At 41.9% G+C, this 14,500-nt stretch overlaps 3 protein-coding genes and 1 non-coding gene across 4 annotated transcripts; 1 reads left to right on the plus strand and 3 right to left on the minus strand.

Moving 5' to 3' along the window:
• Positions 1 to 1,365: 1,365 nt before the first annotated feature.
• On the minus strand, positions 1,366 to 3,207 carry K450DRAFT_227223 (uncharacterized protein). The gene is made up of 2 exons (XM_051586699.1): positions 2,273 to 3,207; positions 1,366 to 2,210 (listed from the first exon to the last, which is right to left on the minus strand). The coding sequence occupies exons 1-2, from the start codon at positions 2,882 to 2,884 to the stop codon at positions 1,383 to 1,385; spliced, it is 1,440 nt and encodes a 479-aa protein (XP_051447452.1). The 5' UTR covers positions 2,885 to 3,207; the 3' UTR covers positions 1,366 to 1,382.
• Positions 3,208 to 6,963: 3,756 nt separating this feature from the next.
• Positions 6,964 to 7,034, minus strand: K450DRAFT_t22. The gene has a single exon. It is a non-coding gene; the product is annotated as a tRNA-Gly (tRNA).
• A 1,025-nt stretch (positions 7,035 to 8,059) lies between these two features.
• On the minus strand, positions 8,060 to 10,615 carry K450DRAFT_196830 (uncharacterized protein; the record flags this gene model as incomplete). The annotated part of the gene is made up of 1 exon (XM_051584533.1): positions 8,060 to 10,615. One exon carries the CDS (start codon positions 10,613 to 10,615, stop codon positions 8,060 to 8,062), a length of 2,556 nt encoding a protein of 851 aa, XP_051447453.1.
• Positions 10,616 to 12,333: 1,718 nt separating this feature from the next.
• Positions 12,334 to 14,006, plus strand: K450DRAFT_227232 (uncharacterized protein). The gene is made up of 8 exons (XM_051586700.1): positions 12,334 to 12,682; positions 12,749 to 12,779; positions 12,852 to 12,955; positions 13,034 to 13,267; positions 13,332 to 13,366; positions 13,441 to 13,508; positions 13,580 to 13,697; positions 13,762 to 14,006. Exons 1-8 carry the CDS (start codon positions 12,411 to 12,413, stop codon positions 13,824 to 13,826), a joined length of 927 nt encoding a protein of 308 aa, XP_051447454.1. The 5' UTR covers positions 12,334 to 12,410; the 3' UTR covers positions 13,827 to 14,006.
• The last annotated feature ends 494 nt before the right edge of the window (positions 14,007 to 14,500 follow it).

Genomic DNA, 14,500 nt, shown 5'->3' on the forward strand with positions numbered 1-14,500 from the left:
TGAAATTTAAGAGAACCGGGTTTCCTGACAGATGTGCGGTTAAAGAAATTTAGCTCAAACGCCGATTGAAAGCCCATGCACGTTGCGTACGACTAATGTCGCTGAATACTATTTACAAATTCAAACTCTCCTTTAATTGCCTTTACTTTTATGGCCATCGTTCATGCTTGCTGCTCGGGCAGTAGCGATTTTCATCTGTGATTTTACCTCTTTGACAAACCAGAACATGGCTATATGAAGAATATGTGTATATACTAGCGCTAGGTAGCATGGATGATCCCTTGGAATCCACTGTGGATAATAAGTTGATGTGATCTATGCTACTACGCAAGCCACAAATTGATTGGTGTATCAAAACCACATCTTCAGAAATAGCCGAGAGTTCACATTGACATATGAATTTCTTTGGGGAACGTCGTGCAGAACTGTGCAATAGCAAACATATACTATATTCTTCCTAAGCACTCGTTTTATCGTACACTCTGTGGCACCACTGACCCTGATTTTTTGAAACTCTCAGTGAATGAGGTTATACAAGAGGAGACTGTGTGGTTTGTCGCAACACCAGAATTTCTCCTGCATATCAACAAGGCATTGAATAGGATCAGTACTTGTTCTACATGTAAGAGAGAAAGATACACGTTCAAAATGCGAGAGATAAAATATCTGCATTGCATGTTTTTAGAATGAATGCATTGGAATTATTTGCAGAATTGACATGCTTTGCTAGCAGGAGGTTTATTTCTGCCAAACATGGATAAAACCTCAATCTTAACCATAACACAAAGTTTATCCGAAATCTGGATCTTGAGTGTAATAGTTTAAGCGACGAGAGGCATGTTGCTGATCGCGCTGACCCTTGGCCAAAGCGGAAAAAGATGGAAAAAGATTGAGATCCGTACTTGATGTGAGATTATGTGAATTTGCCAAACGGCGTTTTGCCACTGCCGCCACCGTTGTTAATGATTAGATTATCTTATATGGTCTACCCAGAATGAAGCTGATGGATATTACTTTTAGGCAAATGGCTGCAAAGCATCTTGCAGCGGTCATAGGTGAATAAGATCAGGGCTAGTTAAGCTCAGTAATGTGGTGGTCAACGGATACGAGTATAATGATTTTTGAGTTGACTGCGAGATCAGACTGGACTGACACGCTTACAAAAATGTGCAATTCTCTTGTTGCTGACAATTGAAGGAAAACCCCCGTTTAAAATAAAGGCGTTCGCCTTTTGTCTACAATTGGTCTACCAAGGTGTTCTATGTAAGCATGTATTTGGCCCACCATTATTAAGTTCGAATCTACTAGCGATTACATCTAAGTACGATAAAACGATCACTATGTTATAACTCCATGAGCCATATTATATTTTCTGTTCCACATCAAAAGGATTTCAAATTAAATCCAACTTCATCCACAACCTCGTGTCGTTTATAAGCTTGACTGGTCGACTGCCATAATAGATCATCCGGCGCTGACATTCCTTCCAGATGCGCCTTGATCAACTCCGCCCTCATATTCTGATATCCTAGCAAACTTGTGTCCACAGGTTCGAGACGGATGTCGCGGAAAACTCGTACAGATTTTGATTTGGGAGATCGTAATTCGATATCGGCTTGAATTTTATCCAATGTAGGTCGCTTGCTGGGATCCTTGTCCATACACGCTATGTAGAGCTGTTCATACCACTCAGGCACCCCAGGAACTCGATTAATTTGGTACACTTCCTTGTCTAGGTATTGGTTTGGCGGGAATACGACTCGAGAAACCATTTGCCACATGATCACGCCAAAGGCATAGATATCCCATGTCAAATTTGGCACCGCATTTCTTTCAACAGCTTCTGGAGCAAGGTAGGGCAGTCGACCATACACACTCTCTGTGAGACAGTCTCTAACGGCGCGTTGCCATATAAACTGCACTGGAAGATTACGGAAAATGTTTTTTGGGTGGAGTTGCCCGTGGTACCCTCGTTTAGGATTGCGTGGATTATAAGTACCTATCAAAATAAGCTTCAAGGAAACCAGAACATCGGTCCAGCCATTGAATGGTGCTGCCAGCACTTGTTCAAGCGACGCAGTCTCATTTTCGCTGCTGATATACTGGTGCTCACCAGAAAATGCAACGAAATGTACATGGCCACTCGCCGAGTCAAATGTAATAGCCTGGTGATCTCTACCGCAACCGTTTTCTTCTATCTCTTGGTACATCTAGAAAGAGATGTGTCATCAGAGGAAAGAAAATTGCATGTATGGCCGAAAGGAAACTTTACCTTCGTTACTATGTTTATATCTGTCACCTTGCGTATATACACCTTCCGTCCATTCGTTTGTGAGCCTACAAACGGTGGCTTGATGTAGGCGGTGTATACGGAACTGAACTCATTTTCGCACAAAAGTGACATATCCTTGATCCATGACCAAGGCACCCAGCAGTCCTTGCATTTTCGCGCAGCGGACAAGATACTTGCTGCTTCATCTTTTCTATAAGATATCAGATTTTTGACATGGTTTGAGAAAGCTGTAGGTCCAAATCGGTAGCAGAGATCATTTATCGATAATGACTGTATCACACACACTACGACACGCATTGAAAGTGTTTCGTCCGTGTCATAACTGAAACCTCGTATCCGCTGTAGGAAGGAGCTTTCTCGTAGCTCAGCTGAAGTCTTGAACCTTTCCAGATCCAAGTCTTCTAATTCCATTTCAAACCGTCTGAGGACTTCGAGATCGCCTAGGTCGAATTCAGCCTGATTGTGCTGAAAGACGCCTGCCAGTTGAAACAGAGTTTTTTCGAACTTGTATTCGTCCAGTTCATCAGGTCTGAACTCATCTAAATACTGTTCTGACCAGTCTTCCCTTGGATAAGTAAAAAGTTTCGACATTATGCAAGATGGGCAACCAAGCTGACGCGGGAGCTGTTAGGCAGGGCTAGTTTGTACACCCACAATCATCCAAATTTGAACTACGCAGCTATAACGGCAAGCGACAGCAAGATGTTGGTACGCCAGTGTATCCCGTATCGACCCTAGAAAGGAGCTTACTCGCCGTTCAACTGGAATCTTGTATTTAGTCAGATCCAGGTTTTCTGATTGCATTCCCGAAGGTCTGAGGACTTTGATATCGATCAGGATTTAGTTTTTATTCGATCAGGTTATCAAAACTGAACTCATATAAATACTGTTCAGACCAGTCCTAATTGGACAATTGAAGAGATTCGACATTGCGCGAAATTGGTAACAAAAATGGCCCATTTAAGTGTTCAGGTACGGCTACTTTCCACACCTCACGATCAGACTCGGTATACCACAGTCGTCACAATATGCTTTGGTGAAGAAAGAAAATATACTTTACTCCAACCCAGTTTGGACAGCTAGTGCAAATGTGCGGAGTGACGCTAGCGCTAAGACCCATCCTCGGGTAAAGTAAGCAAATGAACATATCTATACGTAGTTCAAGGCAATGCACTTTTTCTCAACTTTGCTGCCCTCCATGGCTGGAATATATTTAACAGGTACATTGTGTTCTTAAATGTACGATAAAGGCTTCTACATTACTACAAAAGTGAAAAGGCGAGGTCATATTAAAGTCAGTCCAGGGAATCTTTTAGCCTAAAAGGTAGATGTAGCGTCAGTCAGTCTATGGCTTTGCTTGTTTTGCTTAGCCGATGGCGAAAATATTGAAACTGACGTATTGCCATGCAAAAATTCAAAATAACATGGCGGCTTTAAGCTGCAAATCTTTCGAAATTATAATCTTTTTCTCCATGTAATATTACTTTCGTAACCCAAGAAATTACATTTGCCGACAGCTTCTACTGCGGTTGTGTTCAATCCAAATTCTATCCCTTGTGGCTGATTTGTTCAGTGTAGCGAGCTTTATTTACATCCTGCAAAAAATAGAACATCAGAGTAAAAATAACATGAATGCAACACTGGTGTGCCTGGTTTGGAGCTTTTCTTTTCGTAATGGGCAAATCCGTCGACACGCCTGCGCACTCTGCCAAGTCACATCATTTTTGTGCCACCTGGCTAACAACACACACTCGGTAAATCCAAACAAAACAATACACTGCTTAAAGGAGGCAATCAACATGTCAAGGCAGGCTAGGAATAAGAGTCATAGACGCACGTCCATCTCTTCGAGCATGAGTATATAATAGTAGCACCATTTCATTCTACTAACGCGAACACGTTAAAAGGCATCATCTCGTCACTTTCATGCAAAAATTTTGTCATCACGTTGCTTATATCTAGTAAGTAGGTGTAGTACTTGAGATTTGTAAAAATGCAAAGACATAACAGGGTTGTTGTTCTAATCAAAAAGAAAAACAAGTTAACACCTTCGGGATATAATGTGAAGCTCGGGACGGGATCAGTGCGAAGCGAGAGTTAAATACAATTTTCTCCTCCCAACACAAAATCGCTATTGATTTCTTGCCAACTGAGCTTCTGTGCGATGCACAACCTACATCAAACAATAAACGTTTAGAACCCCTCAGTGTAGCTGTAGGTTTGCAAAAGATACGCGACGATAGCCTGTCACTACAGTGGCGTTATATTTAGAAGCATAACGGCGTTGGCGTAGAGTCTAAAAGCGACGTTCCAACAACAGCCAAACACAGCCCTAGTTTTTGAACAGCTGGTTGTCCGGCTTATGTGTTCGCTTCGATTGTACTACACGTCATTCGCGGTAATTTACTTTTACGGTGCGCTGAGTATGCCACCAATATTTATTCTTAAATGAATGTTGGTCAAAGTTCCTGTAACACTCAGCATCTTCTTCTTTCCTCCTTTCCTTTTTTTTTGCGCGTATTCGACGGCCATGAATATAGTGCCGTTGCAACATGTCTCGATTAGAAATGCAGCGTTTTTATAGACCACCACCGCGACTTTACTGCAAAGCATATTTTTTTGGCTTCTTACTATTATTACATCTCGGTTTATCGGCTGCCGATATGCGGACTGGCCACTGTGCCTTTGCTACCAACACAACACTGTATATATTTGGCGGGAAATCCACCAATAACCAGACGTTAGATCGATTTTTGAGTCTCGACCTTAGCAATTCCAGCGATTACAATAACGGACGCTGGAATGTGCTGGATCACTCCAATTCATTTAACATTGTCGACGGGGCTTGTGCTATCACGAGTACTGGAGAAGCCTTGATGTTCGGATATGATTCTGATTCACAAAATTCCACTTCCGGCGTTCAGATCTTTGATACAGTCACTCAAAATTGGTCAGGTACCCCCGCAACCACTGGTTTGAATGCGACAGAGGTATTTTCAAGGAGACAAGGCATGGCATCAGCCATAGCAAATGACAAAATCATCTTATTCGGTGGCTCTACAGACGGTGATTCATCAAATAGAACAACGTATGTGTTGGATACCACCACATCACCATGGAACTGGACTCAAATTCCAGCTAGCGAAAAAACACCTAATGCCACGCTAGGAGGAGCCATGATTGGTATAGGCAGATATGCCTATCATGTCAGTATTAATACAACCACTAATAACTCCTGCTTAGTCCATGCCTTCGACTCAAAACGACTTCGCTGGGTTGGTAAGATCGCAAATTACACCGTTCCTCCCGAGTCCGTCGTGCTGGCTGGAGGAAATCTGTCTGAATATGTCTGGATGATCCCTGCATTAAGAACATCCACCGCAACGACGCAACTTCAAAAACGGGCTACAGCCGATACTACCACGATGTGGTTATTTTCATCCGACGATCACAGCTTGGGCAACCAAACCGAAACTAACTCGAGCTATACCCCTAGACAAGGTAGCACTGCCACTCTTGTAGGAGCAAGCACGTTGGCCATTTTCGGCGGCAATGGTAACGACTCCAATTTATTAGTGTACAACCTAATTGAAAATCAAATGGTGCCACAGTGGTCTGCAGTACAAGTACCAACTCCGGCGCAGCCGGCATCTCCTTCTCAATCACCAACCGTAGAAAGTGCGTCTACCGGTAACGACAACCATCGAAATCGGATATTAGCCATCGTACTGGGTACGGTTCTTGGTGGAATATGCTTTTTAGTCGCTCTAGCGCTCTTAGTGCGACATCATCGAAAGAAGCAACAACCAAAAACACTGTATTCAGCCCCTTATTCTTCCAGCACGAGGCCAGATACCACTCTAGAGAAACCAGTGACGGATCCCAGTAATATGCCTTCAGTGAATGTAGTACAATCTCCAGAACATACCCATTCTTCCATCATGCCAGGAATCGTTGCCGCTGGAGCGGCCACTGTTCGGCCCTTGTCACGTTCAATATCCGCTACAGCTCAGACCGCTAAGGCGGCCATAGCGAGTCGGTTTACCGAACACTTTGGAAAAGAGAGCAACTCGTCTGTTACACCGCAAGAAAGTGATGAGGCCGTTTCGTCACAGCCTGAAGACTATCTTACTGAGCCTAGACCAGCTCACCTTCAACCTTCTAACTCTGACGACACTAATGATACCAGCAATGGTTCTTCAAATGAGGTTCCACCGTTCCGAAGAAGCTGGTCGTAACCGCCGCATTTCATCGCACTGTAGAGCAGCTTGTTCTGCACTACCTTTTTGTGTCATTTTTGATCTTCGTTTCTTAACTACTTACTTCTAGCTTCCACTATTTAAATTATTTGCTTCGTGGAAGTGAGAGATCCCCAAAAAACTGTACTATAGCTTTTGTTCATTGTCATATAAAATATCACTCACGAGCCGCACGTTCGTCAACGAATCAACCTAAAAAGAAAGAGATCTCAAATGGTCGCCACATCGTATTATAATGTCACTTTTTCTTTTTTTTTTGGTCAAGGCTCAAGGCTCATATTTTACATGTGGTTCAGGGTTTGTTTTGGTTTACTGAGCGGGTAATTCAGTCTCTGTGGAATAATCCGTCGGAGCTTTAAAAGCAGGAAAAAGAAAAAAATTGCTGATGCAAAAAGCGAGCAAAAAAGAAATTGCGCAGTCCGGGAATCGAACCCAGGTCTACCGCGTGGCAGGCGGTAATTATACCACTAAACCAACTGCGCTTTTCGATGAAAATTGGACCACTTTAGTTAACTTATTCATACATTTGAATAGTATCTTTCACATGCTCTACCTCACTACATACTTCTAACTAAATAAACTCCATATTTCATTTGAATATATAGTTCGATAATACAGAAAATGATCTCATATTTTTTCAAAAGCGTTATCCAATCGACATGTATACTTATCGTCTTCAATGTGCTGTTTCATTATTTGCAATATTAAAGTGACTGACAGTAAATGCCTTGGCGCGTTCTTTAGCCAATGGAACGATGATTACACTACTACAATGACGACTCTAATATAGCTGTAGCTCTTAGTAAGCTATTTTCTTATCCTATAAAGCTATTTACATGTCAAGATATATCCGAACACATATAAGAGAATCACCTTGAATTAGTTATACTTTTCTTTCTGAAATGGAGAAGGGGTTTTAGCGATTTTGATTTTTTTTTTTTGTCAATTACCAGTGTTATTGATTACGCCAAAAAAATGAAAAAGTGCCTTGTTAAATCTTTAATTATTAATTAGCTTAACATGTTATAAATAAAAAGAATTAAACATATCAGAAAATCAAATAAATTAGAATGTAGGCAAAGATGAGAGTAATTCTAACCACTATAGTTATACGTGAGAGGGAAATTTTGACAAAAAGAGCAAGTTAAAAAACTGTGAATGTTCAGAAAAATTGAATGGAAATTGCAATGGAAGAGCGTGACATCACAAGGTTAGTATGTAAAAGATGACTATCTGAAATATATTGACTAGAGAGCTGCCATGGTGACAGTTTGACTCCGACTGATATAATAGTTTATTAAGCTATGTATGGTGCTTAAATCCAGTAACTCTGTGATATGAAAGGACGATTATTTTGTGAGCAGTATAATTAGATGAGCCATTACTTGTGGTTAAAGCATGTTGCAGGCTTTGAGTATAGAAAATAAATGAAATGCAATTATATTAGTAGATATAAGCTAGCTAGATTACAGAATTTACTAAAGCATAGTGGGATCAACCACACCATCTACACTACTCTTGTTGTAATTCTTTTCAGTTCCATAAATTCACTGTCGTCGAGTACGACACACCCAATGACACGGCCGATATAGTTCGACCATCGGGTACCAGTTGTCGTCATCCAGCAGATAGTTCCTGCATTGCCTGTGGCAACTGCAAGTAACCGAACTTCGGCTAGTCTTAAATTACGAACATGGTGGCTGCCACTCAGCCAGTGTCTCTTATCCAGCGTAGTGATCCGAAGTGATATCTCTCTTGCTTTGATTTGAACACCATAGTGTTTCATTGTGACTGTAGCAAGAGTTTCCTCGCCTAGGTTTTCAATCATTCCGCCAATAGCAGGTAGCCAGGAAAGTTCGTTGCGACAGCTTGGAGGGTAAAGGACGACTTTACTGATGGTCATATCCGCCATAGCAGTACTGACGGAGCTTGATACCGTTCCTTTATTTTGCGCCCCTGTAATAGCTCCAAAAGCAAGTACGCTATCCTCGGTATATAAAGTGACAGTATTTTTGAACCAGTCTACAGCTTCTGGTATGGTGTCTACTTGACGCCGACCAAATTTGTAGGCCGCAAGTAGACCTGTCCCGTACGGTTTACCTATCCAGAGCTTGACCTGCCGACTGACTGCTAACTCAGCGCGTGTCCAGCTTCTCTCTGCCCACACTGTATCGGCAACACCGGAAAGGCTTGCATACGGGTCGACAACCACCGTAAAATTAGCACTGGCGTATATATCCATCATATCGTAATAGGATGAGAGTTCTTGTCCAGGTTTCCAGCAAAGTTTGTCTAGCCATATGTATTTACAGCGACCGTCTATTAGGTATTGTGCGAGGAGTTTGAAATGTTGTTGAAGAAATCTGATCTCTGAGCCTGCATAGGAGACGGCAGCGTAAATCTGGTCTTCCTTTCGTTCAAGTTTACCAGTTTTTAAGTTCAAAAGCCACTGGCCAGGATCAGTAGCTCTGACTACGGGAAAAGTATTACCAGTGGCTTTTGGCCAAGTCAGTGGAGCCAAAAGTTGATCTTGAGCAAAGCCCATTGCCATATGGCCACGTCTTTCCATGGCCATGGCAGCCAACCGCCAACTTTGTACCCAACAGTACGGTATCTGTACTTTAAGGGAACCCTTTATGTAGGTAGCGTTAGGACTAACGTACTCCTTTATCCAGAAAAGTACATGTGCTTTCTGCAAAGTGTCAAAGAACATCTTCACTGGACCTTTGACAACCATTTTCAACTCTCCGCTACCGGAGTCATAGTACCCACTGACGCTATCAAAAAGATTCTCCAGTAGTTTCATGGGAACTCGTTCGGTCATTGGATTTTTATACCATCGCAGAGCCGTTGCTACCTGTCGATCAATTGTATTGTCGCTTTTAACAATCATTTTCAACGTCGCCAGCAGAGCATACGCCGTTTTGAAAGCTGCTCCCCAGAAGCTTATAATAGATGGTGACTTGGATATCAACATCGAACCATCTTGCTTCGAGCAGGGAGGGAGTTCATCCTTTGAAACTGAAAATCCAGCGCAGACATATCTGCACAGAAAAGGAATGTCGTCGAGGTCACAGTTCATATTTGCTCTAACAACACTTCCCAGTGTTGCTGCAATCATCATGGTAGCCAAAGGTTTGTGTTTCGTACTGATTCTACTGGAGTGTAACATGGCGGCCAAGACAATATCCACTCTGGCAGCAAAATGGACGTCATGCAAGCTACGATATCCTTCACGGAAGAGTCTAGCCAACGTTTCGCCAGTGATGGGCGGGTATTGCGACATTACAACTATATCGGCGTTATCTGCGGCCCGTCTAATGGATTCGGTTGACACTAGCCAGGACAAGCGTTTACTCTTTAGCAGACGCCTGAATTTTTTTTGATCAAATCGGAGGTCAAGCACTTGTGGGTTTGCATCGAGAGAAGCCGCTTGGACACCGGATACGATAAACGCTGCTGTGAGTGGCATACCAATACTTTTACCTATACTCTGAACGATGGGCAATATTCCTTTCTCCCTTATATCGCTATCCTTCAATACCAAGAGTCTTCCCAGTCTGACAAGAGAGACTAGGATTGTTTTGCCTTCAGTGCCAATGAGCGAGATAAGGGATCCCAGAATGGTCAACAGTATTTCATATTTTGTTAAATCGCGATCCATTTCGAATCGTTGATGAAGTCGCTGAGCTTTGACGCCGAACTCATTGCCAGAGTGGGACTTGCACGTATGAGCCTTCATGGTCAAGCGATACATCATATGGATGCCGGCTAAAACTCGAGCTATGGATGCCGAAATTCCTCCTCGATTTTCACGAACCAGTCCTATGCTGATTTCATTCGTTAAGTCGCTGCGTTCAGAGCAAAACGATCGACTAACGCGAGGGACATGGTTAGCTGAGACCATGCATTTTTGAGGATCACAATTTGCACTGCAACCATAGCAATTGACAGACGCAAGGGAACACGGTCTTGCTTTGGTCAATGTGCTGGCTGTATTTGCTGGGTTGGCTGGACTGGAATTTGATATATTTGATGAATCTTTTGATAAATATGTTCCCATACTAAGAGGCTTGTAAGTAATGTTTTGTTTGTTTGTTTGCCTTTAGAGAAGTAAATTGTTTTGCTCGCTGAGGTAAAGTGGGATTGACCTGAGGAATAAGGATGGGGTAATATGTTTGAAGTGGCACTTAAATAAAGATATCAATCGTTTCTGGAATATGGAACTGGTAAATATCGAAAATTCTTACACAGTAAAAGGTGTCATGGTTATGAAGGGCATTATGTGAATTCGTTTTTCAAATAGTCAAAACGGAAGAACAACCAAGCTATTTCTAGCGTGATCCCAAAGCAGCACATAAGGAACAGAATGAGGAAAGAATAGGCTTCCTTAAGAACTTCCATTCCGCCAAGAGGAGGAAGGAATCCAAGAAAGGCTCTCTTCATCAACACATGCGCAACCTCACATATAGTATTGAGATTCTGGAAGGACTAATACCCACTAAAGGGTAACGTTCATTTGCAGTAGAAAATGCCATTTATTAATGGGGTCCCTGCGGCCAATGCTACGCACGCCAACACTTTGATACCAAGAAATACGGTGGCGCACATAAATTTCATCTGACAGCTACAGACCGATATAGTTTATGGAAGTAACACGCGCTTAGATACGGCGAAAACAGCAACATACTTGAAAAATTGCTTGACGGGCAACAACTTCTATTTTCAATGCCCTGTGGGAGATTTGCTCGACAGAAACGTTCCATATAGAAGGCAAAATATTCCAAGCTGCCTGTAGACGGCACTACACTGCGCATGAGTTTCCTATATATCCCAGACGCTTTCAAATTTATGAATGCTTTGAAACGAGCCACAGCGAGCTACAAAAACCGACTGGAACGTCAGAAAGCTAGGCATTTGTATACCAAAAACCTGTATAGGAAGCAGGGTTTCGATCAGATTCACTTGGACAAAGCAAATTAAAGTAGTGTTATGACCCATACAATGGAAAGCTGTAAGTTCTACAGAATAATATCTAGGCTGGTTAAACTATCTTTGAGTGTGAAGGATGAGGGCATGACTGATTGAAAGTTGGTCATGTGGTTGAACTTCATGTTCGGTCAATCTAATCATTTTCTATCTAGTTGGGAAGAAGAAATAAATCATATAGATGTTCCATGGGAAAAACCTAGAAATATTTTTGCCACATAAACAAACTATTTGCTGGCTCGTATCGAAAGTTGATAATGAAGGTAGAAGGGATGAGAGTAGTTGGGCTTGGTAAGTTCGACGAACGACGTCAAAATCTACAGTACAACCGAAATTTTAAAGCAGCAAGAGAGGCTTGAGTCCAGCTATTTTTTTCTTTAGCCTTTCTTCTTTCGACTTTATATCCTTGGTATTTAGTGCTTATGTTGGAAGCTGTCTCTTTCAAAGCATAAAATTGTATTGCTACAAGGAAAAGTATCATTGGTACTCCCTTACTGTATATATTTCACTTTTCTCATATTCAATGTTTCCAAGTAAAACAACCTCCGATGATCATCTCTTTCATCTATAAGCAGTTTTTGCACTATGAGATTCTGTGAACACACTCCAATAATGAACTGGACTGTATTCTAAGGACGTGTTATATATGAATGCCTCTCAATAGTCTATTAAATAACACTTATACACCTCTTAACGCGACATGGCGGTATTCTGATCGCTGAGTCCGGCGATTTCTCGTGTACAGTGCAATGCCCCCCGATTGGTAAAAATTCCCAGTTTGGCCCAGAGCAGGTGGTGGTAAAAAATTGGGTAAACTAGCACACTTTTTTTTTTTTTTGTCACCTTCGAACGTTTGACTCTTACGCACAATGTTTCGATCACGTCCTAAGGAGCCTGCGAATGGTACCGCCGACGAAAAACTTGCTTCAGAAGCACAGTCAGAGCCAACAACTGGCATTCCGATATTCACTCCACCCAAAAACTACTCTCCTCTCGGCTACCCAAGTCTAGATGAGGCGCAAAGTGATAAGCTGCAAGCATTGAAGGATTACATCAATTCAGTTGTCCTTCCTGACAGCGATCCTTATCACCAAAAGGAAACAGCCTTTTTGACTGACAAGACTTATCAAAGATACCTTCGGTAAACTTAATCTTGTCCTCAAACTTCATGTGACAATGTGAATTCTCATGTTCGATTTATAACCAGTGCAAGAAAGTTTGACGTGGAAGCTGCAAAGGTACTTGTCACAATGGTTTGTACACACAATGGCTTGCCCTGTATTCACGTCTAATGGTCTATCCATTTTTAGAAACAATTGGAAGGCACTTTGAAGTGGAGACGCTCATATCGTCCGGATGAAATAGATCCCGAAGCTATCAAAGTTGAACAAAGTTGCGGCAAAATGTATTTCAAGTAAGTGGTGAAACCGTCAGGCTCAATCTTTACCATCCATGCACAAATGAAAATGAAACTCATGTTTCGACTTACTAGTGGTTTTGATAAGCATGGCCGTCCGTTGTGCTATATGAAGCCTCGCTACGAAAATTCCAAGGACGCTGATCGACAGATAAAGAATATCGTCTTCAGCTTGGAGCTAGCGGCAGCTTTAGTGCCCGATGATGTCCACACCATGGACATTATTGTTGACTTCCGTGATGCAGGTTCAGGAGATACCCCCGGAGTAGGAATGGCCAAGCAGTTCATAGATATTCTTGGAAACCACTAGTAAGATATGCAGAGCTTTTTTATCGTTCACCAACCTGAAATCTAATTGTCATCATAACAACAGCCCAGAGCGTCTTGGTGTAGCATTTCTTGTTCACAGTAAGTCCCGCATTGCTTTTGTTCTGTGGCCGCCGGAAACGAAACATTAATATTCTCGCGTGCCCATTCTTTAGCTCCTTGGTTCTTTTGGACTACGTTCAAGCTTGTATCTCCTTTCATTGATCCTGTTACTAGGGCAAAGGTAAGTAAATTTTTGGTCCGAGGAGATCGACACAGACGTCGGAATCTGACATTTTTTTTTTTTTTTTCTAGGTCAAATTTGTAGACTTGAAGGAACCAAAGGATGGTCAGAAGGCAAACAAAAATCCAGACTGGGTTCAATTGACCGACTTTGTAGACAAGGAACAACTTGAAAGTGACTTTGGCGGTGGTATGTATCCTTCTCTAATTTTTTTTCTTGTTTCGGCTTCGCATCTGATGTATTGATATTTTAGATATTGCGTGGAAATGGAACTTTGAGGAATACTGGAATACTGTTCTCAACTTCTTGAAACGTTAAATGAAGTATTTTGCTTTTAGAAATTTTGTAGCCTCTTGTATTCAACAAGATAGACATTGCTATAGTACATTTTATGGATAGGCATTTGTGAAATCTACCGACTGAACCTATAAACTTTTTTTGTGCGATCGAGCCGGTGGAACAGGGTTCATACATAGACGCTCTATGCGTTCTACTGACCGTTTTCTTTTGAAAACATTCATTCAGATTAAGGAACATTTATTCGTCCGTATACCTGTACGGAATGTATACAATCTCCCCGTGTAATATATAAGTAGACAAATTCTGAAGGAGATGTTCTACTAGTACATGCTTTTTGTTGGAGGTTGGGCATTGACGGCTGCCCAGGCAGGACAAATGGCTAGTATGTCCTTACTTTTTCTTGCTGCTTGTGGTAGTGTGTGCTTTTGTTAAGTTGCTCGGCGGCTTTGGAGTTTTCAGTTCATTGGCCCCGCTGCCGTGGTCAGACTTGGAAGTAACAAGTGTTTTGGCTTGAGAGAACCCAGTGTTAGAAGCCTTGGCTAAGGAAGGTGCATAATTTTTGTTGACATACATAGTAGTAAAGAAGGGGCTGTCACGTAAAAAAGTCTTGTTGACAGCTCATTTATATAAAAAAAAGATGAATGAGATTACATCAATGTACTTATATTTCGATCAGCAAAAAGTGTGCGCCC

This window comes from Umbelopsis ramanniana (assembly GCF_025399195.1).
Source record: "Umbelopsis ramanniana AG unplaced genomic scaffold K450scaffold_9, whole genome shotgun sequence".
NCBI lineage: Eukaryota > Fungi > Mucoromycota > Umbelopsidomycetes > Umbelopsidales > Umbelopsidaceae > Umbelopsis > Umbelopsis ramanniana.

Coding starts and splice junctions, on each gene's coding strand:
- K450DRAFT_227223 (XM_051586699.1), bottom strand. CDS start 2,884: ATGTCGAAACTTTTTACTTATCCAAGGGAAGACTGGTCAGAACAGTAT. Junction 2,211..2,272: donor ATATAAACATAGTAACGAAG/GTAAAGTTTCCT, acceptor ATCTCTTTCTAG/ATGTACCAAGAGATAGAAGA.
- K450DRAFT_227232 (XM_051586700.1), top strand. CDS start 12,411: ATGTTTCGATCACGTCCTAAGGAGCCTGCGAATGGTACCGCCGACGAA. Junction 13,509..13,579: donor ATCCTGTTACTAGGGCAAAG/GTAAGTAAATTT, acceptor TTTTTTTTCTAG/GTCAAATTTGTAGACTTGAA. Junction 13,698..13,761: donor TGAAAGTGACTTTGGCGGTG/GTATGTATCCTT, acceptor TTGATATTTTAG/ATATTGCGTGGAAATGGAAC.